The sequence below is a fragment of the Symsagittifera roscoffensis genome, chromosome 3 (genome assembly GCF_963678635.1).
Source record: "Symsagittifera roscoffensis chromosome 3, txSymRosc1.1, whole genome shotgun sequence".
Classification (NCBI taxonomy): Eukaryota; Metazoa; Xenacoelomorpha; order Acoela; family Convolutidae; genus Symsagittifera; species Symsagittifera roscoffensis.
In genome coordinates this window covers 76,732,724-76,757,148 of record NC_087064.1, presented here as the reverse complement: position 1 = coordinate 76,757,148, position 24,425 = coordinate 76,732,724, and the positions used below count along the sequence as shown (strand labels likewise).

The following is a 24,425-nucleotide window of genomic DNA, read 5'->3' as shown; positions in this document are numbered from 1 at the left end:
TGAATAAACAAGCCATCCAAGCATATATATTCCGTTGGATCCAAAAAATGGATGATAAACAGACCTGAACTTTTTTGTATGTGTAATTTTCACATATTTTCTTCGTTTTGTTTTGCAATAAGTTTACTTTAACTGAACAATTTATTTTGATTGCTATCAAACTAGTACAGTTATTTATTTGCTGTTTCCTAAAATTCAATTTCTTATGAAATCTTTGACTCAAACAAATCATAAATTAAGCTCAGAAGTTGCGTCATCATACCTCATTGAAAAAAATTTGAAGCAAGGATTTTTAAAATTGTAAACATTTGCAGTCTCTAAGATCCCTGTTTGCAAAAAAAATATAAGTTGATGTTCCACCTGTGAATAATACTATTACTGTGTAGATATTCCAGGCCCAGGATGGCCTCGTAGCTGCTGTAGGCAATGTATTTTTCGTCCATCTTTGCCTGGAGAGCCAAAATCACATTGGTTAATGCATTCCACAAGAACTCCATCACAATCTATCGAACAATCAGGGGCTAAGATACTATCTAAAATCTAGACTTGTTTTTTGTAATTTTCCGAATGGGTCGCAAAAAAAATAATACTGCTAGTTTTTTTCAGCTGCTGGATTTTGCAAAAATTTAGGAAAGTGGTACAAGTTATCGTCAGAATTGTAATAATTCAATTGTCGCCAAAGTATTTTTTCGACCGTATTGAAGTTTTTTGGACGAGCTGACATACTTGAGTTTGAACTGGCCGTTTTTTTGATAAAAAAAGAGGGCAAATATAGTTTTTATAGGTACCTCCAGAGTATTGTTTTAATAAAATCAAACGTTTTCGACGGATTTCGATTATATATAGATAAATTTCATACGCGCAAAATTGAATTTAATATTGAAACTTGAAAAAAACGGATTATAGAAAATATGCAACGCTAAAATCATTTTTGTTTGAAAAAATCAATTTTCTGCGCAAAAAAAAGAAAAACTGAGCTTCAAAAGCAAATCGAATAATATGATACATTCTACAATGTTTTGTAAACTGGATTCAAAGTTTGCCTTTCAGAAAATCAATTCAGCAAAAAGCTAGTACTGCCAATGGTTGCTTGCTCCTCCAATCACTTGCTTTTGAACAACATAAATTGCAATCAAAATTTTTAACAATTTATTTTACCATCCAAAAAAAATTACATCCCGGGTGGAGGTGCTCAAGGTATGTTTCGACTTTCTCGACCAAAAATCAGTATGGCTCGACCGTCTAGACCAAATTTTGGTATGTTTCAATTTTTTTTATCAGGTTTTGAGTTTTTTGACCTCTCGACAAAATTTTGGTATGTTTCGGCTTTCTCGACCCATCAAAAAAATGTTCAATTTTGTTCGACCTAGTTAAGATATGCTTTGACTTTTTCGACCAAAATTCGATTTGTTTCGACCAATATTATTAAAAATTTTGTTTTTTCGAACCGGCTCAGATGTGTTTATACTTTCTCGACCAACAATGGGTAAGTTAAGACTTTCTCGACAAACAAAAAATTTATTGTCGGCTGTGGTTCCTCCAAAAATTGTTCAAAAGGCTTTTTTGGTCTCTCAGATATTTTTCTTTGAAATTTTGGATCTGGAAAGCTAATTTTTTTGATTTAGCAATTTATAGTTTTTACTATCAATCAAAATAGTTCAGATTGTGAGGTGCGTTCTATTGCGCCTTCATAAAATTTTAATTTTTTGGTTATAATTTTTTGGTAAAGATTTCTGGAAACGACATTTTATAATGGATTGGAATCACCTATAACCAGTCAAAAAGTTCAGATATCAATTTTACAAAGATTGATAACCGATTATAATCTGTCATATAACACATGTGTTGTATAACTCATTAGACTTACCATGAGTGATTTCTTGTTTGGTGTGAGGAAACAGCCAATGAAATTGACAATGTTTGCATGGTGTATTCGTTTCATCACTCTGATCTCACTCACCACGTACACGAACTTCTTCTGGTCTTTTAACTTCATCTCCTTTAAGGCAACCTGCACAAAACACTAACTAAATCATCATCAGTGCGATCATGAAATGTTATAAGAAAAGTTTGTAAAAATGATCTTTTTATCTTATTATTCTCGATTATCTTATTATTCTTGATGATTAAACTATCTTATTATTCTCGAATTTGACTATTTTTACTATTCTCGATTCTCAAGTAAAAATGTTTATCTTATTTTTTCAAAAATTTTCGTTTGATTGAAAAATTATTTGACAAATTGAACAATTTTCCGATGCAAATTTTCATGTCAAATGTTGTTTAAACATTTGCGGCAACCTTGATATAAAAAACCTGTTTTTCCGAACATTGAATAGAATGAATACTATAGTATTGGGAATCAAAAACGCAATCAAAAGCATGAATTTCATAATTATTTCCCCAGCAAAATTGTTAACATTGCAAAATTGGTTATACAAAGCTTCATAGCTATTGATAAATTACTAAAATGATTACGTAATTGATTTCCGAGCAATGTAAAGTTTATCGAAATTTTTTATTTGGTGGATGTTAGTACCACGCTATAGTCGTAAGTCCAATTTTCCAATTGAGTTGAACTTTGAATTTTTCTTTCAGAAGCAAGACACCCGAAAAACAAATTTGTATCTCTAACAACTGCGTCCATAGTATAGTACCTTGTAACGAATTTCTCCCATCTCTAAAAAAAATTCAATTCCCACAGATAGAGTTAGTTGATTTGAGGATGCGTACCTACGGAGCCGAATTCCTAGTTTGTCGGAAAAACCGAATGTTTTTTTCTTAAAAATCTAAATTGGTAACAAAGTTAAGACTGCTTTTGGGAAGTCGTCTTCTTCTTTTAAAAGTGGGAAGCTACCAATAAATCCAAGATACCTTAGGTAATTTTGAGCAACAGTTTTGATTTCATAGAATAAATTCTTAAAAGATGGGGATTATCTGCTATACTTTGATGCGAACTATTTGCAATATGTCGAAAACAAAAACATAAACATCAAAATACAGGGTGCATATACAAAACAGTCCCATACAAAACAGTCCAATACAAAATAGTCGAAAAAATCATGAAATGAAGAAAAAAAAACATTCCAATGCGGTTTTAGGTCGCCAGTGGGCGCGCTGCGCGCGCGTCGCCGCTTCGCGGTGATAACCGGCTCTAAATTTTGTTTTAAGTCCTACCCTCTGTTCGCAAGCTCGCAACACGTTAGCGCGACTGCGGCGGTCACTATTTTATTCTTTATGTTTGTTGAACAAAGGGCAATTCTCGGCCCTTGTATTCGACCGTTTTGTATGGGACTGTTTTGTACAGACACGAAATAAAGATCACCGCAATTACGACTACGTTCTGTGAAGTTGCCAACAGAAAATACGGTTTTATACAGCAATCGGAGCCGGTTATAGTTGTGAACTGCGCTTACTGGCAGTTTTAAACTGAATATTAAAAATTGCGAACTTTGAAACTTGGGAACGTTTTTTTCGGCCAACGGAAAACAATTTTTTTGAGGCAAACTGGTTATTCGGCTCTGTGTAACGCCATTGATGTGAACACAAACCTGTGATTGATAAATGAGATCTCGACGTATATTACTCTGAAAAACTTATCACCATCGCACCCCAGACTTATCTAAATGCAAATTAGGGGGACCGATCGTTTAGCAGACCAATCTTCTAGCATAAAAGCTAAAATATGGAGCGTTTAGCAGACTTTGATCGACATGCAATTAGCCTGAGCTGAGGCGTCAGTAAATTTGAATGGAGCATCATCTTTTCACGCTTCGTAATCAAAACTTGCACTCATTTTAAACAAGTTTTGAACTAGTGCGCAGTTAATTCTCAATTAATTTTTCAAAAAAATCAATGCAAAAATTGCGTGGAAAACCTAATATGCAATAATTTTCTGTTCGAACGGATTTAATCAGTATTACAAATGTATTGACAATAACTATGGATCTAGACGTTCTTTTGATTTACAGAAAACATTTTTATAAGTTTGAATTCTAGCCATATTTTGTTTACCGCCCCAATTTGGGTCATCGAAGGAATGGAAAACTCCAGATGTTTGGACCTTACTTGGCGAAAAAACTGAAGAACTTTAACAATAATTTTTTTGGAAATTTGCTCCAAAAAAATCAAGAAATTTCGGGAATTTCTTTCATGCCCGAAAATATTATCACAGACTACAAGACCGGAAATACGAAAAAAATTGTCTCGAGCCACTCTGGTGGTTGATTTCTATACTCGCAGTGCATTCTCAAACATATTTCTATTTCATTGGACAACTAATTAAAACATAATAACATTACCTTCTTTTGGTTTTCATTGTCAGTGCACGAGTAGACTTTTCCTGATGCACCTGATCCAATCATTTCGCGCTTGATGAACCTAGTACCCAACTCACGACTTCCTACCAGCGCTTCCAGTTTTGCCACCATTTCCTCTTCTGTCATCCGAAGGTTAGCCGGTTTTTTCGGAACAGGCGGGGGTTTTTTGATCTTAGTTGCGTCAGTTGGAATGAGAATGGTCGGCTCCGCCTTTTCAGCAGGAGGTGTCAAGTTGTTCTTTGCGGTTGGTGACGGCGTTTGAACAGCTTCCTGGTTAAGAAGAAGCAGCAATTAGGGTCTTTTTCTTTGTCTTGCACAATGTGAGTTTAAATTATATCGTTAACTACAGAGCTGATTTAAATTAACCGGAAAAAACGAATAAATTTTGAAATTTCAAACGCGTTTTTCTCAAAATGGGTTAAGATTAGACAAAAAATTAAACAGAAGTAGAGTTGCTTAGAATTTCACCAGAATTAATATGATGCAATTTTTTCTCCAAATTTCTCAACCAAGATTTTATCCCAAAAATTGGCAATTTTGGCTTTTTTCAATTAATCAAAAACTTCGCTGAAACTGCTTTGTTAATTGATGAGAAATATTTATCACAAGAATTCCCTTACATAGCCCAAGAAAGTTGTAGAAAGGTTGAATCTCCAAAAATTGGAATAAATTTTTTAAAATTTGTTTTTAAGCAAAAATTTTGGGTTTTATATAGCAAAAATCACGTTTCTTGACTATCACGCAAAAATATTTTCTCTTACACAAAATTTTTTGGAGAATTAACCCTTCTACAACTTTCTTGGGCTTTGTAAGGAAAATCTTGTGATAACTATTTCTCATCAATTAACAAAGCAGTTTCAGCGTAATTTTTGATTAATTGAAAAAAGCCAAAATTGCCGATTTTTGGGATAAAATCTTGGTTGAGAAATCTGGAGAAAAAATTGCATTATATTAATTCTGGTGAAATCTAAGCAACTTGAGTTCTGTTCATTTTTTGTCTACTCTTAACCCAATTTGAGAAAAATCCGTTTGAAGATTCGAGTTTTGTTTATTTTGTCCGGTAAATTTAAATCAGCACTGTATCAGTGAGAAGAGCTCGCATTGTTTGCAAATTTTTTGAAGTCCAAATGATTTTTTGGCTGCTTCCAACTCATTTGCAAAATATAGGACACTCAAACATTAAAAAAGGATAAATCTAAGTATCTTTACCCATTTTTAATCATTGAATAAATCCGAATTTTTTTCATTCAATTTTCACTGTTTATTCAGTTAGACTCGTCAATTGATACTTAACACATAGTTTTTTTTTCCATTTGATAGCACAACAAGACTGCTATTATCAGGGCAAAGACTTGAATGTTTCGACTGCTTTTTAAGCTCTTTGAAGCAGTGTTCGTTTAAAAAAAAAATAGATTAATTTTGAGATTTGACATTTGAAAATTGAGTTTTTTTTTCGAAAATCATCCCACCCACACGCCATATAAAGTACAAAGAGATTGATTTCGCTCCTAGTAACAAAGCAGTACTAACAGTAGTCTGCTTCAACCAATTTTCAACGGTTTTTAAGACGGATTAAATCTCCGCCAATGAGTTAGTAGCGCGAAATTTATATCTTTCAGATGATTACAAAAAGTCTCTGTCAACAATGGCTAGTTGAAGAGGTCGAAATTTGTCTAGAGAAAAAAAACCTCCGAGGAAACAAACATTCCGTCATTTGCTTTGAAAGGCCGAACAATAATGAAGCACTGTAAATTTTTTCATTGTTGAGCCAAATAGTGCTACTGATCTAATGATCAAAAATTATTTCAATTTCAGATCATTAAAAGTCTCAGCAAGGATGATTTATTGATGGGTTTAGCTGAATTGAAATAAACTGAATTTGACGATAAAAATGCAGTTGTAAAATTTGAACATGGATTGCAATGATTTCAAATTTCTCAAGCCTTTGGTCTAGTTTTTTATTAAGTTTTTAAGCAACCTGAAGTGTTTGACTAAAGCGTTTGAAAAAATGATTAAATAAAACTGTCTGACAGTTTCTTTGATTTTTTTCTCTGCTGTGGCAGAGAAAAATAAATTATGACGCCATACTCGGTAAAAAATGCTGGTTTGGCTTCTACATACTTTCTCCCTGTTTCTGCAAAATTTTATCCGGTATGATCCGGTATTCACATATGATCGTTAAACTTGAATCTATAAACAAATGCTTAAACGTTAAGTCATTTTTTGCTAGCGAGCAAACTTCTGGAATCCAGGTATAAGAGGGGAAACAGAGACAATTCCTAAATCATCCTCTTTTCGGATTTATCGGAAAAACGCGTTTTTCAACTGAAACGAACTCCATGAAAACTCGCGATATTCCAGTATTCGTCAATGGGTTTCGATTTCAATTTGCTGTTTTTGATGCTGGATTCCAAACTGTCAGTGGATTTCAGATTTTGTTAATGACTTTTAGAATTTGTCATTGGATTTCACAAACTCATTATATTGAATTGAAATACTTTTTGTCACAGTTCAAATAAAACAATTTTATCAAAACATTAATGTCCAGGCCCCTCCCTTTTTATTCTTTTTTGAGCCTTAAGGCAATGTTCTCTTGCTGATGTTATCATTATCAACATTTTATGTTGCCATTTAAGACATTTATAAAATTATACCTCTCTATGCTGGCTAAGCAATTGATACATGCGCATGGGGGATTGAGACAATAAGCTCCACTTTTGAACTGCTAATGTTCTAAGATCCCGGGTTAACCAAAAATGCTAATCATCCAATTTTCATATATAGAAAAATGCTAGTCATACACTTTTCATTCAAATCCATAAGTACAGAAAATTGCATAAAAGGTCTTTGATTAGTGATTTTGCATTTATGAAAATTGTACGACTAGCATTTTCCCTTGCACCAAAAAAGTTGATTTTATTTAATTTTAATTTCTCAAAATTTTTGGGTTGTGTTCGTGACCAAACACAACTGACAAAAACCATGGTTTAATCAAAAATAGAATCGCCAAAGGTTTGAGCGTCATGCATTTACAATGCATTGGAAATGACCTGAAATTTAAAAAAGTTTTTTTTACACAAATGATATACAGAAAATATCAAACTTTCATAATTTTGCAAAAAAATTGAAAGATGATGATCTTTAAAATTTGAGTTTTGAATTTATCAGACATTGATTAAGGCATAGATAAGATGACAAAAAATATATGGGTTTTTAGCGTTTTTGAAAAAAAGTTATCCAGAGAAATGAAAAAAAAAACTAATTTATGTGGATCCAGGACTACGTTATGCACACAAAAAACTAAACTTTGCATGCAAAATTTTTGTTTTTGGAAAATGTTTATTCGAGTACAAAATTGGATTTGCGGTTGAAAAAAAAAACCAAAAAATTTTTTTGGACAATTTCAAAATTACTTGCCGCCATCAAAAAAATTGCAAGCCATGCAATTTTCAAATATTCTTTTTTCTATTGTTACGATACACCGACTTTCATGCCAAAACAAGAAAAAAGTTTTTTGAAAATTCGATGTCACTATTTTAGCGAAATGCATGAAATTTGCATGAGTAGTATTTTTCAAAGACTTAAATTATAGAATTGTATGAGTAGTATTTTTGGTCAATGGAGGTCAACCTGGGATTTAGCAGATAAGGCTTAACCACTTGTTTCTAAGTTTCGCATCGCAAACTTCAGCTGCACAAGTTACTTTGTGATTCGATATTATTGTGAAGTCTAATGATAAGTTTTGTAATCTTCTGAAAAGTTCTGAAAATGAACAACAAAAACATGAAAAAGCTTCTGGAAAAAACTTCTGAAAAACCTTCTGGAAAAAAACTTCTGGATTATCAGTTGAATTTGCTTGAAGATATTTTGTTAGAGGACTTGTAGGCAACATTTTTTTTGGATTCCAGCTGCAAAAACAGCTAACACATGCAAAAACATGTGTCTTTGAAACCCAGAATCGAGCGAACATGAAACTGTGCTCTGTTGTGAAACCGAGTTTGGCGACGTAGAGATGAAGTTTTTTCACTGTATAAATGCCGAATAAATGGTTTTTAAAAAAAAAACAATTTTATAAAAACATTCCTAAGGGTTTTGACAATACGATCGTTATGTCTTCGGTTGGTCTTAAATTGACTATAATACTCTTTGCGCGTTTTAACCTAATCAATTTAATTCAATAAATTCAAGATAGTCCCACTTTTTGTTATTAGGGCAAAATTTTAGGGCAAAATTGTCACAGATATGATTTAGCGAAAATTTTTTAAAGCCTGATTAGTTTGTTTAGCCTTAAACCAATTCGAGATTTACACCGTTTGAAGTTGCATGATTGTTAGATTGACTAGATTGTTAGAGCAATCAAGGATTTAATTTTTACTGCGTATTTTTAAATTACTGCGTTCTGCTATGGTTATGAAAGCTGCGAAAGAAAAGAAATCAACGCATAGCGCCGAAATTCACCAAATCTGTTTAGAAATACCAAAACTAAATAATTTTTGGTCTGGATATAAAACCACGACTATAGGCGATACAAGTTTGAGTCTGTACCAATCTCCATATGCATTATGCATTCCAATTGACTTCAATTTTATTATAATTTGTTATGAAAACCAAGTTGCTGATTAGGCTAACCAGATTGGCTGGTTGTTGTTCTGGCGTGTTTTGAGCGATGTGGTCTTCGTCTTCGTCTAGTTCGTCGTCTGTCGAGTATACGTCGTGTGGCCTCACACTGTCGTGGATCATGAACTTATCCGCCTTCATCTGCTCCGCCATCAGAACCATCGCAGCCACCTCGGACGGGTTCTGAGTCTATATATCATCAAACACTTCTTCTATCAATTGACTCATCTCACCCAGGGGCGGATCTAGGATTTTCGCGAGAGGGGGGGGGGGGCGGATTTTCATTTTTTTTTTGAAATTTAGAACTTTTTTAGGTCGACCAAATTGGTTTTCCGAGCTCTACCAAAGCAGTAAAAAGTCCGTGTTTTGGCCAAAAAAAAACGGTGTTTTTAGGCAATTTTTGGAAAATTTGCCCCCTAAATCCGCCCCTGATCCCACCAAATATGTACATCAACTCTAAGGAGTAATTATTGATTCTCCAAAATTGGGTGAGAAAACATAATGTGTGAGTTTAAAATAGCAATTAATCCACGCGTCAGTTTCTATTAGCAAAGAAAAGGCTTCATGAGTAAAATTCCAAAAATTGTGAAGGCTATATTATTCTAGGTTCTTTAATGAGTTATAGGAAATTAAGGCGAAGGGGAACGGGTATCAAATCATTGCAAACACTATAAGTATTTGAAACAAGTTTCAAAAAATTTTCACATAAAAAAAATCAACAAAAAAAATTACTTTTTGTTTCATTTAAGCGTATGGTAAGTATAACACACCGAAAATCGTAACTAGGTAGTGCAGAATGTTCTGACCATGCTAAATAAAGAAAAAAAAATATTTGTTAAATATGGATAATTTTTTCAAGTATACTAATGAAAGTAACTCGGAAAAGGGAAATATTTCTCCAACAGTCAAACGTTTTCGAATGTGGTTCAGAATCCGATTCAAGAAACAAATTAGCATATTTATGCTATATCACTAAACCATTTTTGACGCTTAATTGTGGTGAATCTTTTGCGTGAAGAAACAAGAAATCCTTTTCTCCCTCCCTTGGGTAAACTGAACGATTAGCAGGCGCATAAAACAAAAAGTAAAACTGAAAAAGAAAAGACAAAAAACGTTCTATAACAATTTCTAAAAACTACCGATGTCCAAATTTTAAAATATAAAACTCAAAGCCCAAAATTGGAGCGTTTTGAGATGTTTTTATGCTTTAAGCAATCAAAAAGAAAAAAAATTGAAACACTTCCCATAAAAGTGAGTTTTTAAGCAACAAAATAGCAAGATGTATGTTTGTAAATTAGTTCAATTCTTAAAAAACCCAAAATAAAAAAGTGATAAAAATTTACATACATTTCCTTAAAAAAAAGAAAAATTACCACAAGAAAAAAAACAAGGATAGCCCGCTGCTATGCAAGTAGCACAGAATGTTGCTACGATACCCATAGAAAAAAACTAGAAACTTTTTTTTCACATTGGTGCGTTGCTTTTTAAGCGTTTCTTGTGGAAACAGAGAAATTTGAAATCATTGAAAGCGATGAAAACGGCTAAAATTTTAAAAAGTTTCGAAATAAAAAGATTTCATTGCATCATATTGTTTGTCAAAAATTTTAACACAAGCAAAAAAAACAAGAATAGCCCGCTGCAATGCAAGTAGCACAGATTGTTGCTACCACATCCTCAGAAAAAAACTAGATTTTTTTTCATTTTGGTGCTGTTTTTTGTACATTTTTTGTAGTGACAGAGAAACTTGAAGTCAATGAAAGCAATGAAAACGACTAAAACTTCTAAAAAAATTAGAAAAAAAAAGATTTTATAGCATCATCTCGTTTTTCAGAAGTTTTAACACAAGCGAAAAAAAACAAGGATAGCCCGCTGCACTGCAAGTAGCACAGAATGGTGCTACCATTTCCATAGAAGTGAACTAGAAACTTTTTTTCAAACTGGTGTTGTTTTTTGTGCGGTTTTGTAGAAACAGAGAGAAACTTGAAGTCACTGAAAGCAATGAAAACGACTAAAACTTCTAAAAAGTTTAGAAAAAAAAGATTTTATTGCATCATCTCGTTTGTCAGAAGTTTTAACACAAGCAAAAAAACAAGGATAGCCCGCTGCACTGCAAGTAGCACAGAATGTTGCTACTACATCCATAAAAATGAAAACAAGAGTTTTTTTCAAACTGGTGTTGTTTTTTGTGCGTTTTTTGTAGTAATAGAGAAATTCGAAATCATTGAAAGCGATGAAAACGACTAAAACGCTTGAAACTTTAGAAACATAAAGATTTTTTTTTGCATCATAATGTTTGCCAAAAATTTTAATACAAGCGAAAAAAAAACAAGAATAGACCGCTGCTATGCAAGTAGCACAGAATATTGCTACGACACCCATAGAAAAAAAACAGAAAATTTCTGGAAATCAGAAACAAATTAGTAGAATTTTTTTCACTGCACTTTATTCTAGTGTTTCTGGAATGCAAATAAGGCAAAATTTCTGAAAACGCAGAACCTTTCGAATTTCATGACAGGTTTCTTGTTCTTTTGACAAGCAGTTTTAAACGCAAAATGTTGCAAGATTCTTGATAAGTCCTCTAAGCATCTTGAAAGTTAACTGATATGCGTTATATATACATTTTGAACAAACGACCGAACAACAGCAAATTTTTTTTTTCTTCTAATATTCAAGTAAAATTAGATTAACTAGCCGGAAAATCTGTTTACTTATAAAAAGATGGTTACCAATCTTCAATTCCAATCTAACTATTTTGGATTTTTTTTGAAAATTGTCATCAAAGCTACAAAATACTTTTAATATTAAGTGTTTGTTCAGTGTTTCCCATGTAAATCTCGTATCGTAGTAGTAGATGTTGGAGGTTAAGTGGTGGGGGGGGGGCATGGGAAGGTGGCAGACCCTCATGTTTTAAGATAAGGAATAGAGCATCCGGTCTGCCAGCTATGTATTAACATTGGGTATAGTGTCTACAATGTATTAAGATAGGGAATACGAATGGTAAGCTTTCAGTGTGATGGTAAGAGAAAGAAAAACGTAATATTTTTAGTTTTTGAGTGGAAAATTCTAATTTTTTTTCGCAAAAATTTCGGCGCCCGTTACCTAATTGTTAATTATTAAAGGTTAGTTACGAGTAGGTTGTGTAATGAAGGACTTTCAATTAGTTTTTTGATATATGGTAAGTCGATGGTAAGAGTTTTTTGGGTAAAAACTTGGAATTCTTATGAAAACATTTTCAAAAAACTTCAAACATGATAAGGTTAGCTATTAGTTGACCTAATTTATTAGATAATCCTACTTTCTATCTAATGAAACGATAATCTTACTTTCTATCTAATTGAAACAAGGCTGAAACCTACAGAGACTTCGAAAAAAAAATTTGAGAAAAAAAATTCAATTACAAAAAAGTATATAAATCACTGCATTGTATAACAAGTTTACCGCAACATTTTACATTATAATATCATAAAACCAATATAACACGACATCACGAATATTTTTACTACACCAGATCAGTTCTTATAAGTTCAATGGTTTTTTATGAATTCCATCATCTTGTACTTGTCTTTTTGGATAAAAATAGCTTAGTCCTTTCTTTGTCTGTTCATATGTAGCAACCATATGATTTATAGTTCTGAATCCTCTGTTAGTAGATGTAAGATTAATTGCTTCATCAAGCAGTCTCCTGTATTTTGACATCGGACCGTCTCCAGAATCTTCTAGAACCCGTTTATTTAATCCTTTACTGCTAAATTTGAACTTATCTGACTTGTTGTCATAGCAGCAATATGTCTTGCTACACAAACATAGCATTTCTGTTCATCTAAATTCTTCTTTAAAAAGTCCCGGCTCCCGCTTTTCATGCTATTTATGCGTACTCTCCCACGTTCTATTAGATTTTGCATCCGCCTTGAAAGAGTCTCTGCAGTCCCTTTCCCTCATTTTTTCCCAAGCAGCTCTCTTATCTGGTTCGATACAGTCGTACAAATTTTCTTCGGCTAATGCCAAGTAAAGCGAGTCTGTTTCCATCTCTAACTCTTCAACTCTTCAAATTTGTTTACATCACAGAATTTGTCAAAGAAGTTATAGTAGAGTTCCAACATTCTCAGTTTCGCATACTGCAGTATGAAAAATCCAACGATGATGGGTTCTCGGTGCTCAATGGTTGATTTCAACAACTCCACCTCATATAAGTCCTTCTCAACTGAGTTAAGTCTCTTAAACAGTGGTTCATTGATTGCTTTATGGGTTTTTTCATCATTCAGATGTTTGTGATTGTATGTCTCGATCTATCCATGATCTGATATCCATACGAAGAATTACCCAAAAGTTTCATTGTTTCTGCTACAACTCCTGACAAAGGGTTTTTTGATCTCCTTCTCTTCTAGCATCAACCACTGACTGAACGAAATTATTAAAGCATTTCCGAGGAGAATATTGAATTTTGGTGCATTTTGGTGCACTGCAATCCAAGTTCCATATAAAAGTTGAAGAGAGGAGTTATAACTGTTCCATTTTCCAGCTTGAAACTGGATATCAGCATTCTCTGAGGATGCTTTAACATTTCAAATGCAAAGCAGTTGAATTGAAATTTAATTAACCTTGACATGATTGTTATGAAGAAATAATCAAAATTAATAGAAAAATTGACACGCTCACTATCTACAGAACCATAACCATCAATATAACAATCAATTATTTTGAACAAATCAGATTCATATTTTGAGTTTTGTACTTTTCGAATTGTGTCTAAAAATGCTGAGCCAAGAGTTTGCGTAGATGCAAGTTTTTGATTAGAACTTAGATAATGTTTTTTTTGAACTTTTTGCGAACAAGTCGTTTCCTTGATACGATTGGTGTTTTTTTCTGCTCCTTTCCATCGTAAATTATGCTGAACTCCATAACTAAGCTGATTGAAGACTTCCCCACTTGATGTGACAATACTCGAAAAGAATCTGTGCTTGTACAAAGTGTAAAGACAATCAGTTTCTTGATATATGTATTGATATTTGTCTAATCTTTAAGAATTTGGCTAAGAGATGTTCCAATTGAAATTATATGAAATTTGCATTTTTCCAAGGAACAGAAAGAATCGTGAGTAGACACGCAATAATATTGGGTTACTATGTAATTTTTGTAAAATGCGTTGGAAACAGAAATAAACAATGATTTACTATTATAATCTGAGTAAAAGCTGGGAAGAGCTTGAAACATAGCAGCTGCCATTGTGAAAAATGATTTTTGCAGAAAATTGCGGGGTTATATAGTAGTAGTAATGCCTACGCAGTTTTATATAGGGAAATCTTTCCATACTTGGTACTACTTCCATACTTGGGACAGTTTGAAAAGTCTCAACAAGTCTATTATAGTGAAAAAGAAGGAGAAGCAATATCCGCAATACGGAATACTGTTATTCACGATGCTGAAAATCTTGGACTCGTACCTATATATGAAGCCAAATCTGGCAAAGAATCAACTATGGATCAGGAGCTCGACATCTGTAATAGAGTATATGAAATAGCAACATACAACATGAGGAGGGTGTGTGTCACAATCAAGAAGTACAGTGTGAGCAAGCCTCCCTACATTCAGATTCGACTCTTCACTGCAAAAGAGAATGAAGCAATGAAACAAGTTGCATATGTCAACTATACTTTGAACGAACTCAAAGAACTGTCCCAAATATTGGGAGACTTTATCTTTGTTGATAATTGTAAACCTCAGTAAAGCTTTGTGATGTTTTGCATGTTTGGTAATTGAGATATTATTGGTTCAAAACAATTTTGTCTCGCTAAAGTGTATATTTAGAGCTATAATACCTGAGGAAAAATCAAACAAAACATACAATTTAATCAAAATTGACATAAAACATTAACCAATTATCAAATGATTTTCCAGTATTTGTTTATGAAATTACAGATAAATTTATTTAAATTATAGACAAGAATGTATATTTAGATGAAAACATTATCATTTTTTTTCGATTTTTTGAATTTCATTGGTTGTTTCCAATTTTTTATGCCTTAATTTGAGGTTCTGACTGGCTATATGATTTTCCTTAAAACTAATTAAACTCTAAATAAGAAAAAAAAAATTTACGGTGATTGTTACTACAAAATACTTTAAAAATCTTAAAACAATTCGAGTTTTTTAAGTTTCTTCGTATATTTCAGTAAAAAAAATATTTCAATCAAAAGCGTTTTCAATGTCTGAATTGAAAATTTATCAGACTTTAAAATTGAACTACTACAAAAAACAATAAGAGTGGTGGACAGATGAAGTTGATGGAGATTGTAATAATTTTAGCTTGTATAGAAACACAGAAAATTTAATAGTTTTGTTGAAAAGATGGAGAGGAGAATAAAAAAAAGAAGAGTACTGCCAAATTTATCAACAATCAACAATGTTTTTATTTAGAAGAGTTAACTGAGATTGAGTGGTTGATCAGTAAAAAACAAAACAACGGAAGAGCCTATGAAACAAAAATTAGAGATAAGGAACATCAATTCGATTACTGTTTTGAATTTGATACAAATACAAAATCCAGGTTTGTCAGAAATTCTTTTGATCGTTTATCCAAATTTAATAGATTTCCGGTTGTTTATACTACAATATACCAAAAAGAAAAAGATAAAAACGTATATTTTGGTAATTGCTTTTTTCACTGGTTAGAAATAGAACAAATCGAAAAAATCTTGATCAAAATTTCAAAATTTGAATTGAAAATCGAAAAAACAATATAAAATAGACAAGAAATCTCATTTATCCCACTAAGGTATCAAGTTTCAAATCTTAGTTATGTTGGAAAATTCAATAAAATTGATTGATTAAGAAGTTTCATAAACATAGACTGGTTCTGATCTACAAAAATTTTTAAAATCTGTGAATACTTCATTCTGATTGGTTATTAACACAAATAAAACCTGTGAAAGTATCCTCAAAGTCTTTAAATTAAAATAAAATTATTGAAAAATTCATGCGAAGAAGAGCTCAATTCTGATTGGTTGACATCAATTTTCTTGAAAATTCCATGACTTTTGAAGCTCAATTCTGATTGGTTGACATTGAATTTGTTGAAAAATACACGACTTTTGAAGCTCAATTCTGATTAGTTGACATTGAATTTGTTGAAAATTACATGACTATTGAAGCTCGATACTGATTGGTTGTTATCAGAAAAGATAAAAATGTCCTTGTAATTAATGCTCGATTCTGATTGGTTGATACTTTTGAAAACTCCATGGTTAGATTGGATGATTTTTATTTCAGCTAGGCTAAATAGCATATCCATTCTGATTTGCTTTCACCTTAAAAACAATTGGTTCATAAGTTTGCTGTTTTTATTTACTTTTATTCATTTTTTGAGGCTATTCAACTCATCTTATCAAAATTTTGGTACATTTTAAATCTCCCATTTAATCTTTCTTTACTATTGAGATGCCGTCATTGAATGGAAACCAAAGAGTTGCATGCCTTGAATGTGGCAGAGAATACACTCGCTTAAACGCATCAAGACATTGTAGAACCTGTGGTGTTTTGAAGTGTTCTAACTGTAATTTTTATACTTCTAGCAGCGAGGAACTCGCAAATCATTTCAAGAAGGAGCATTTTCAGCATAATCTTAAAATATGTGCTCAGCAGTCTCTAAACAGACTTCAAGAGAAGGTAGAATTTTAAATTTTTTTTAAAACATATGAATTACTATGAGTTTTAGTTTTTACTGAATCTGAAAAGTAAAAACAATTGTAACAAATTTAGTCAGAAATTATACAGTGTTTTCATCACAATATCTGAACTGTCATTTGTTTTTTATTCAAAGGTTTTGATTGATGATAAAGACAGCAAAAATCGAGTTCAAATTGTCGTGAAACTTTCCATGGAACTCGAACGGAAACCTTTAATCAACAGTAAAAACTTCCTTGCTTGCAAGCTTGTGAAGACTTTGTTGCGATAAATTTGTCAGAAAAAAAGTGCATAACATATGCTAATGAGTAGTTAAATATTTGCTTAAAAGTTGTAAAACTTGGATATTTGTAAAACATCGACTAATTGAAAGTTTTTTGTAGGTACTATTTCAAAGTTTTCCTTGTTTAGTTCTTGTAAAAGTGTTCTTAGAGTAGAGCGTTTTTAAGCAGATAATGGGGTTTGACTTATCAAGAATTATGCTTTTCTATTTTTTTCTGATGATTTCAGAAAAGAAATTGATAAATGACCTGGAAAAAATGTATGTGTTTCAAGATAATTTCAAGATAATGATATAGATCATTCTCAACTTAGAATTTACTATAAAATAAAAATGCAGATTTTAACTTGAATATACAATTATGATCTTGAGAAAATCATTTAAAGGCCTTTAGCAAAGGATTTGTGGTATTAATTCAGCTTCGAATTATTGAACGTTCGTTGAAACTATACATTTTTCCATCTAAATTTCAATTTTCAAGAAAAATTTTGTTCAAATTGGATTATTTGGTAGATAGTAGATGAAGCAGAAAATCAGAAAAAGCTAATTTGAGATAGAAACTCAATTTAATTCATTAGGAGTTTTGGGATAATTTTACTAAAATTTAGCTTTTAAAGTGTATCTAGAGAAAAAAAAATACGACATAAAAGTGTCAAAGATTTGTATTTATATGTAATTCATTAGAAAAGTTTATTATCACTTGATATAATAGGTAAAACTATATGAAAAATCAGATGTTTGAGGATAGTTTTTGTAAAGTAAACCCATTCAAACATCTTTTGTAAGTAGATACATGGAACATAAATCAAAAACTTGCTTTCCAGATCTACATATCCTTGCTATATACAATACACAATACTACAGACATACACAATACTACATACAATATACACTACTATATACAATACATTACTACATTTTTACTATATAGAGTTTCTTCTTAATAAAAATCGGAAAATTACACAATTGTTCCAGTTTGCATCTTGATTTGCTTTGCTAAATCAATTTTTTGAGACGCGTTTTTATAGAAGTTTTTATATTGTAGATGTTAGGAACTAGGTTTTTTTGCTTATTTCCGGAGATTTTCAGATTATAATTAATAGAGCTGCTCCTATTTTTTTCTTAAATCGTAAAATGGCAACTTTTTATTCTCATTTTTTACATTTGTTTTTGAATACTTCAACTAGCACCAATTCTTTCTCACTTGGATATTTTTGAGAAAACTTCCGTTATAAATTAAGAATAAAAAGCAATTTAAAATCTATTTTGCAAGAAAAGTGATAGTTATTGATCCCAAATATTGTATTTAGCTCCAATTGTTTACTGTAGCAACTGAACAGGGGAACCTTGAGGAAGACATTTACAATTTTAATCGTAATAACCAGACGGTATCAGTTCTAATTTCATCTCTGCCAGCAAATTGTTTGTTCAATTGATACTATTTTCCTCCTAAATTCTCCAGTTTTTACTAAATTTTCGTGCAAAGTGTGTTCAATAGCGAAAACATGCATTAAGCAGAAAGCAAAAAAAACCATAAAAAACATAAAACGTTTCTTCGGGAAATCTTGAAAATTATGTTGCAGAAGCAACAGAGAGATAATCAATAGTTATGAAGAAGATTTTGTTGAATTTTAACCAATATCGAAGAAACTTTTAAGAAAATCTTGTCCCAATTTAGTCAATTTTAGCAATTAACTGTTCAGTTTCCATTATTGATATAAAATTCATTATTATTAACGTGAAAAATTTCTCAGATGTACAAATTTGGGTTAATAATTGAGAAAAAACTGAGGAGGAGTTAAGTCATGGACTTTGATCTAGAAATTTCGTAGATTATTGCCTTAATCCTATTTCAATTCTCCCTAAACTGGATGAAAAGTTAGTTAATCAACAAAAAAAGTTTGAAAATGGAAAAATTTGGATAGCTTCGATTATTTTTTACTATACTTTTTCAAAAATTACGATTAATTTCACTATTTTCTGGAAGTTTCAATATTGATTCTGCCATTATGAGCTTTATTTTTAGTGTTTAGGGCATTTGTAACCCGCTTTTTAAATCAAATTAAAGTAAATTTTATCGTATTTCAATAATTTGAGAAAAAATTGTGGAAAAATTCATTTTTTTATGCAAAATTTTGCATCATTGTCTCAACATGATGCCAATTAAAATACAATCTGAGCTCAATTTTAAAATCTATACGTAAAAATACGTTTAAAACTAGATCAAAAGCAACAATACATTAACCAAAATTATGAGATTTCTGCAATTTTTTTTCCAAAAACTTGAAATTTTCGCAATTTTTTCCAAACACTTGAAGTTTTTGCAATTTTTTCCAAACACTTGAAATTTTTGCATTTTTTTCTCAACAAAATTTGACTTTTTCCGAAGTCTCTGTAGTTTTCAGCATTGTTTCAATTAGATAGAAAGTAAGATTATCTAATCAATTAGGTCAAATAATAGCTAACCTTATCATGTTTGAAGTTTTTTGAAAATGTTTTCATAAAAATTCCAAGTTTTTACCCAAAAAACTCTTACCATCGACTTACCATATATCAAAAAACTAATTAAAAGTCCTTCATTACACAAACTACTCGTAATTAACCTTTTAACCTTTGATATATAACACTTAGGTAACGGGCGCCGAAATTTTTGCGAAAAAATTAGAATTTTCCACTCAAAAACCAAAAAAATTACGTTTTTCTTTCTCTTACCATCACACTGAAACCTTACCATTCGTTTTCCCTATCTTAATACATTGTAGACTGTATACCCAATGTTAATACATAGTTGGCAGACCGGATGCTCTATTCCCTATCTTAAAACATGTGGGTCTGCCACCTCCCCCCCCCTCCCCCCCCCCCCCCCACTTAACCTCCAACATCTACTACTTATCGTCATGGGACACATAATTCATTAATATCTAATGCTGGGTTTTTTTAGAAACTAGCAGAAACTACAGAAAGAAAAATGAAAAAACGCAAAAAAAATGGAAAATATATTCAATGCAGCATCTTGTAAGAACTTAGTAAAAAAGATATAAAAATTCCTATACAATCTTACTGCAGGAAATTTCCAGGGTTTTGCATGATTTTTTACAAAATTTTGCTATCCACAATGCGGTAACTGCCGCAATGGGCGCATTATGACTGCTGATAAAAAAACTGACCCCGCTGCGAACAACATTCGTCGGTGAACCGATTTCTGGCAACTCGTCCTCTGTCTCTGAAACAAAATAATTTTCAGTTTTTACCACCTCGAATTATGAACTAAGGTGGATTATGTAATCTGCTCTTTTTTCAAGCCACCAATCAAATCTTTCCAAAAAACCGTTATCAATTAAGAGCAGATGTTTGGAAAGATCTAAAGCAATTAACACTTACGCTTCTTTTTACCGCCTGGTGAAAATAAGGCGTATGTCTTCTTTTGTTTCGGTTTTTCTTTTTTCGGTCCTGAAACAAAATTTGCCTAAGTTATTCAGAAATTGAGTTTGCAATGCGAACATAGCTCTGTCCATCTGTTAATTTTAAGGAAAAAATCATATTGAAAGATTTCATCAAAAAATAGTCTGTGTTTTTTACCACGGCACAGTATCAGGGCATACCCTGAAACATTATTACAGCAATTTATCGTGTCTGAAGTAAATTTTCCAAACTAATTTAATCCATTTTGAATCACTTCTGCGCTGGATTCTATTGCAGCTCAAAAACCTATAGAAGTAGCTCCTTTTAATAATCAACCATCTCAAGGGTGCCAAAATGACAGTTTTCATACCGCATAACGTTGCAAAAAAAACGATTGTCGGCAGAATAAATTTTATTTTGGTCTCAAGAAAACACAATCTTTCAAATGGTATAAGCAACTTCACTTCAAAAAGTTGAAGAGTCGGAAGCTTCCTCAAAGTTTTTCAATCCCCCTCAAGTTTCAATATATCTGCGCCAACGGTGTTTTTAGAAAAAGTTTTGATATTGGTCAACCAAAAGTAGGAAATTAAACTTATTACTAAAAAGGGACCTTTTGTGAAAATTTCGCGGCTAGATTTGAAGGGAAAACACTACTGGAAAGAGTCCAAAAATAAGACGCATTCGACTCAAAAATGTCGAAACTTTTTAAGAAATTCGAATTGCCGTTTCAAAATTTGAAACTGAGTACCGAAAAAACTATTAATCATCATTGAATCAGAAAATAGTAACAAGATTTTTAGTGTCAGGGTGAAGCGCTGAATGTTCCGTCTGCCTGTTAAGGTCTATGGAACAGTAATAACATTAAAAAATTGAATGTAATGAAACAAAATGAAATTTTTTTCTGAAATTTTAAGTTTTTTTTCTGAAAATCATCCCCCCACACGCCATATAAAGTACTAAAGTAACAAATTAACTATGGCAAACAAGCTTCTTTCAACCAATTTGGAACGATTTCTAAGACGGATTAACTTTCCGCTTACGCGTTAATAGCGCGAAATATATCGCGAGTTGATTGTCCCAAATTGGCCAAAATGCCAATCTTCAAACGCCCATAACCTTACGAAAAATGATCACAGATGAAACATCTTTTCAAATTTAAGCTCAGGACAACAATACCTTTCGAACGATATAAAAAATTCCGTCAAAAACGGCTAGTTAAAAAGTCGAAATTTGTCTGAAGAAAAAAAACCGTTACTATTAACATATCAATCATAGCCGATTAGCTTCTTTCGATTAATTTGGAACGATCTCTAACACGGATTAAATCTCCGCTGACGGGTTGATAGCGCGAAATATATCGCGCATTAATTGGCTCAAATTGGCCAAAATGGCAACCTTTGAGCCCCCATAATTTTAGGAAAAATGCTCTCAAGTGAAAAAATTTTGTTCCAACTTTCGTAACGACAGTAACGGAATATTTGTGCAAGAGTCGGGTTTTTTTCTTCAGACAAATTTCGACTTTTCACTTAGCCATTTTTGACGGAGTTTTTTAAATATCATTCAAAAGGTATTGTTGTTCTGAGCTTAAATTTGAAAAGATATTTCAACAATGATACTTTTTTTGTAAAGTTATGGGGATTTGAAATTTGCCATTTTGGTTAATTTGGGTCAATCAACGATTAGGCGGATATTCAATCCGTCTTATTAATCGTTCCAATTTGTTCGAAGAAAGCTTATTCGCCATAATTGATTTGCTCGCTACCAGGACTAATTAAAATAATTGAAAGGATCTTCTTGAACTGAAGCTTGAAAACAACAAACCATATCTACAAACCGCCATATCCTGAAACCGAAGTTACATCAGAGTAAATTACACCAAAACTACGTATGAATAGATCTGTTTTTATGTCGCATAAAAATACTAATTTTTGGCTTGTTGGAATGGTAATTCTATTTTCAGTTTATTGGCACTTCTGCTTATTGGCGTACCACCTGAAAAACAACTTCAATTAATGAACCCAAATTTGCGTTTTGGAACTCTTTTAACGCAAACTTTGATAAACGATTGAGCTGGGCGCCAAAAATGAAGACGGGATCTTTTTAACTATTCTCAACTGAATATAATCTAGCCGATGATGCCAGAAGAATCAAACATCTTAAGCAGCCCTGCTGAGGCATAAAAAACCAACAAATATGTTGCAAAAAAATTTGGATTTTTCGGGATAAGCGGCATTAAAGCTTCATAAACGTCAAAACATGTGTCGTTTTCAGTTATTGACGCCAAGCTTAGTAAATTTTCACATTTCTTTCTTCAATGATTTTACAAAATATAATGATTAATAGAACCTCATCACTTTTGAGCCTATAAATTAAAAAAATCATGTGTTTTTTACAAGGATGTTTCCAAAAAATGATTCTGAAACGAATTACAGTTGGCTGATTGTTTCCGACATCAAAAAAAATTGTCTGCTTTTTTTCCACCAGATTTTTCCAATTAGTTTCACCGGCCATGGGTAAAAAAATGAAAGCAATATTTTTTTGAAATATTATTATAGTTTTTTGAACCTTTACTGCACACTTTGATCGTAAATAAGTTTTTTAAAACTTTTTTCTAAATCTTTACGTTGATAATTGACAAGTTTAATAAAATAATTTTGAGGATAACTTTTGAAAATTTTCAGATAGATTATAAACAAGAATGCTCTTACCATGAGAAAACTGAAAGGCACTGGGTGTCTTCAGTTTGTCTGACAGAAAATTTTTTCAAAAGTTTTTTTGTGCATAAAAGATGATTAGTCCCTTTAAGAATAACGTGGTGAATTTTTTGCTCATGTATTCGATCCCATGCCATGGCAATGATAGTTTGTGAGGACCAGCTCTCATTTGACCTCAAGCTTTAGTTCTACCACAGCTTGACCAATTTCGGCTGGAAGGGTACCACGTAAAAGTTCTGGACGCAATAAAACGGCCATGAATTGCAAAAAAAGAGCCTCGCTCAACAGAATTTCAACTGGAATGTGGAGAGATAATACTCATGGACTATCCTTGACAGGACTGTTAAGGCCTACTGATAGATCCTCTGCGATTCGCCAGGAACTACATTATTATATTTTGTCTTTTAACTGATACTCAAGTTTAATTAGCTGGCCTCAATTCATCTTTGAACACTTTCTGGGTCGGATAAGCACGGTGTCTACGCTGCGCGTTACGGTTTAAATCTAGTAAAATAGCGCGTATTAATTGTTCTGGGCGTATTAACGTGTATTAACTTTGAACTTTCAAATGGTCAAAATTGGAATTTGCAGATTTAAAAGGATAAGCAGATATAATTACAAATCAATTTTGGGCTCATTTTTGTACTCTTTCCGTTAATTTAGCAAATATCATCAGGCATTTCAAAATGAGCAAAAATAGTTTTTCATTTATTTCGAAAATCGGAACAATCGAACACTTATTCTGCAGAAATCTGATAGTGATAACTACCCACACTTTGATAGATAGGTGTTCATTATATTTTTTACTTAAAGGACTAAAACTGCACTTTCTTTTACTGATCGCAGCTAAATTGATTTTAAAATTTCCCTGAACAAAAAAATACACTAATCAATTATTACCTGCTCCATTTTGGTGAGGCGAGCTTGCAATATTGACGTCAAAATTAAATGCCGACTTTTCTGCCATAATAAACTGGTTATAATAAACAAAAAAGAAGCAAGAAATCAAACGACGAAAGTTGGTTTAGTCATCAATAAAAACAAACTGAAAATAAAGCTAACGTTTTTTCTATATTCGCTTTATACTTATACCAGAACTCTTTAAGTTAGCTCAGAAACTTGCATCAGCATAAGTTAACTCAGTATTACTTCATTTAAAAGCACGTCATACACCCCGTTTTGGTCGTCTCTCAGAAAGCTTTAATTTTCGAAGAAAGCTGCGCATTTCTGAGGCCGCGTTTGGTTTTGCAAGATATAAAAAAGCTCTTCCGTCACGTTACTTAATTCTACAACAATTGATTTAATCTTCAGATGCAAACTTTCACCGTTGACCCAATAATAAATGAAGTCTGAAATAACTTTTCGCAATTTTTTTTATGGAGAAATCAAGTAGTTCATCGAGAAACAAAATTA

General features: G+C 32.2%; 1 protein-coding gene across 1 annotated transcript in view; it reads right to left on the bottom strand.

The window, feature by feature from the left end:
• LOC134841077 (serine/threonine-protein kinase Pak-like) overlaps positions 1-24,135 on the bottom strand; it is a 36,980-nt gene extending 12,845 nt beyond the window's left edge. The window contains exons 1-7 of the mRNA XM_063856852.1: positions 23,913-24,135; positions 20,278-20,346; positions 20,064-20,119; positions 8,949-9,125; positions 4,302-4,589; positions 1,868-2,011; positions 361-503 (exon numbers count right to left, since the gene is read on the bottom strand). Of these exons, the coding sequence (XP_063712922.1) occupies positions 361-503; positions 1,868-2,011; positions 4,302-4,589; positions 8,949-9,125; positions 20,064-20,119; positions 20,278-20,346; positions 23,913-23,979 (944 nt within the window). The 5' untranslated portion in view covers positions 23,980-24,135. The remainder of the gene's footprint in view (positions 1-360; positions 504-1,867; positions 2,012-4,301; positions 4,590-8,948; positions 9,126-20,063; positions 20,120-20,277; positions 20,347-23,912) is intronic.
• Between the last annotated feature and the right edge of the window lie 290 nt (positions 24,136-24,425).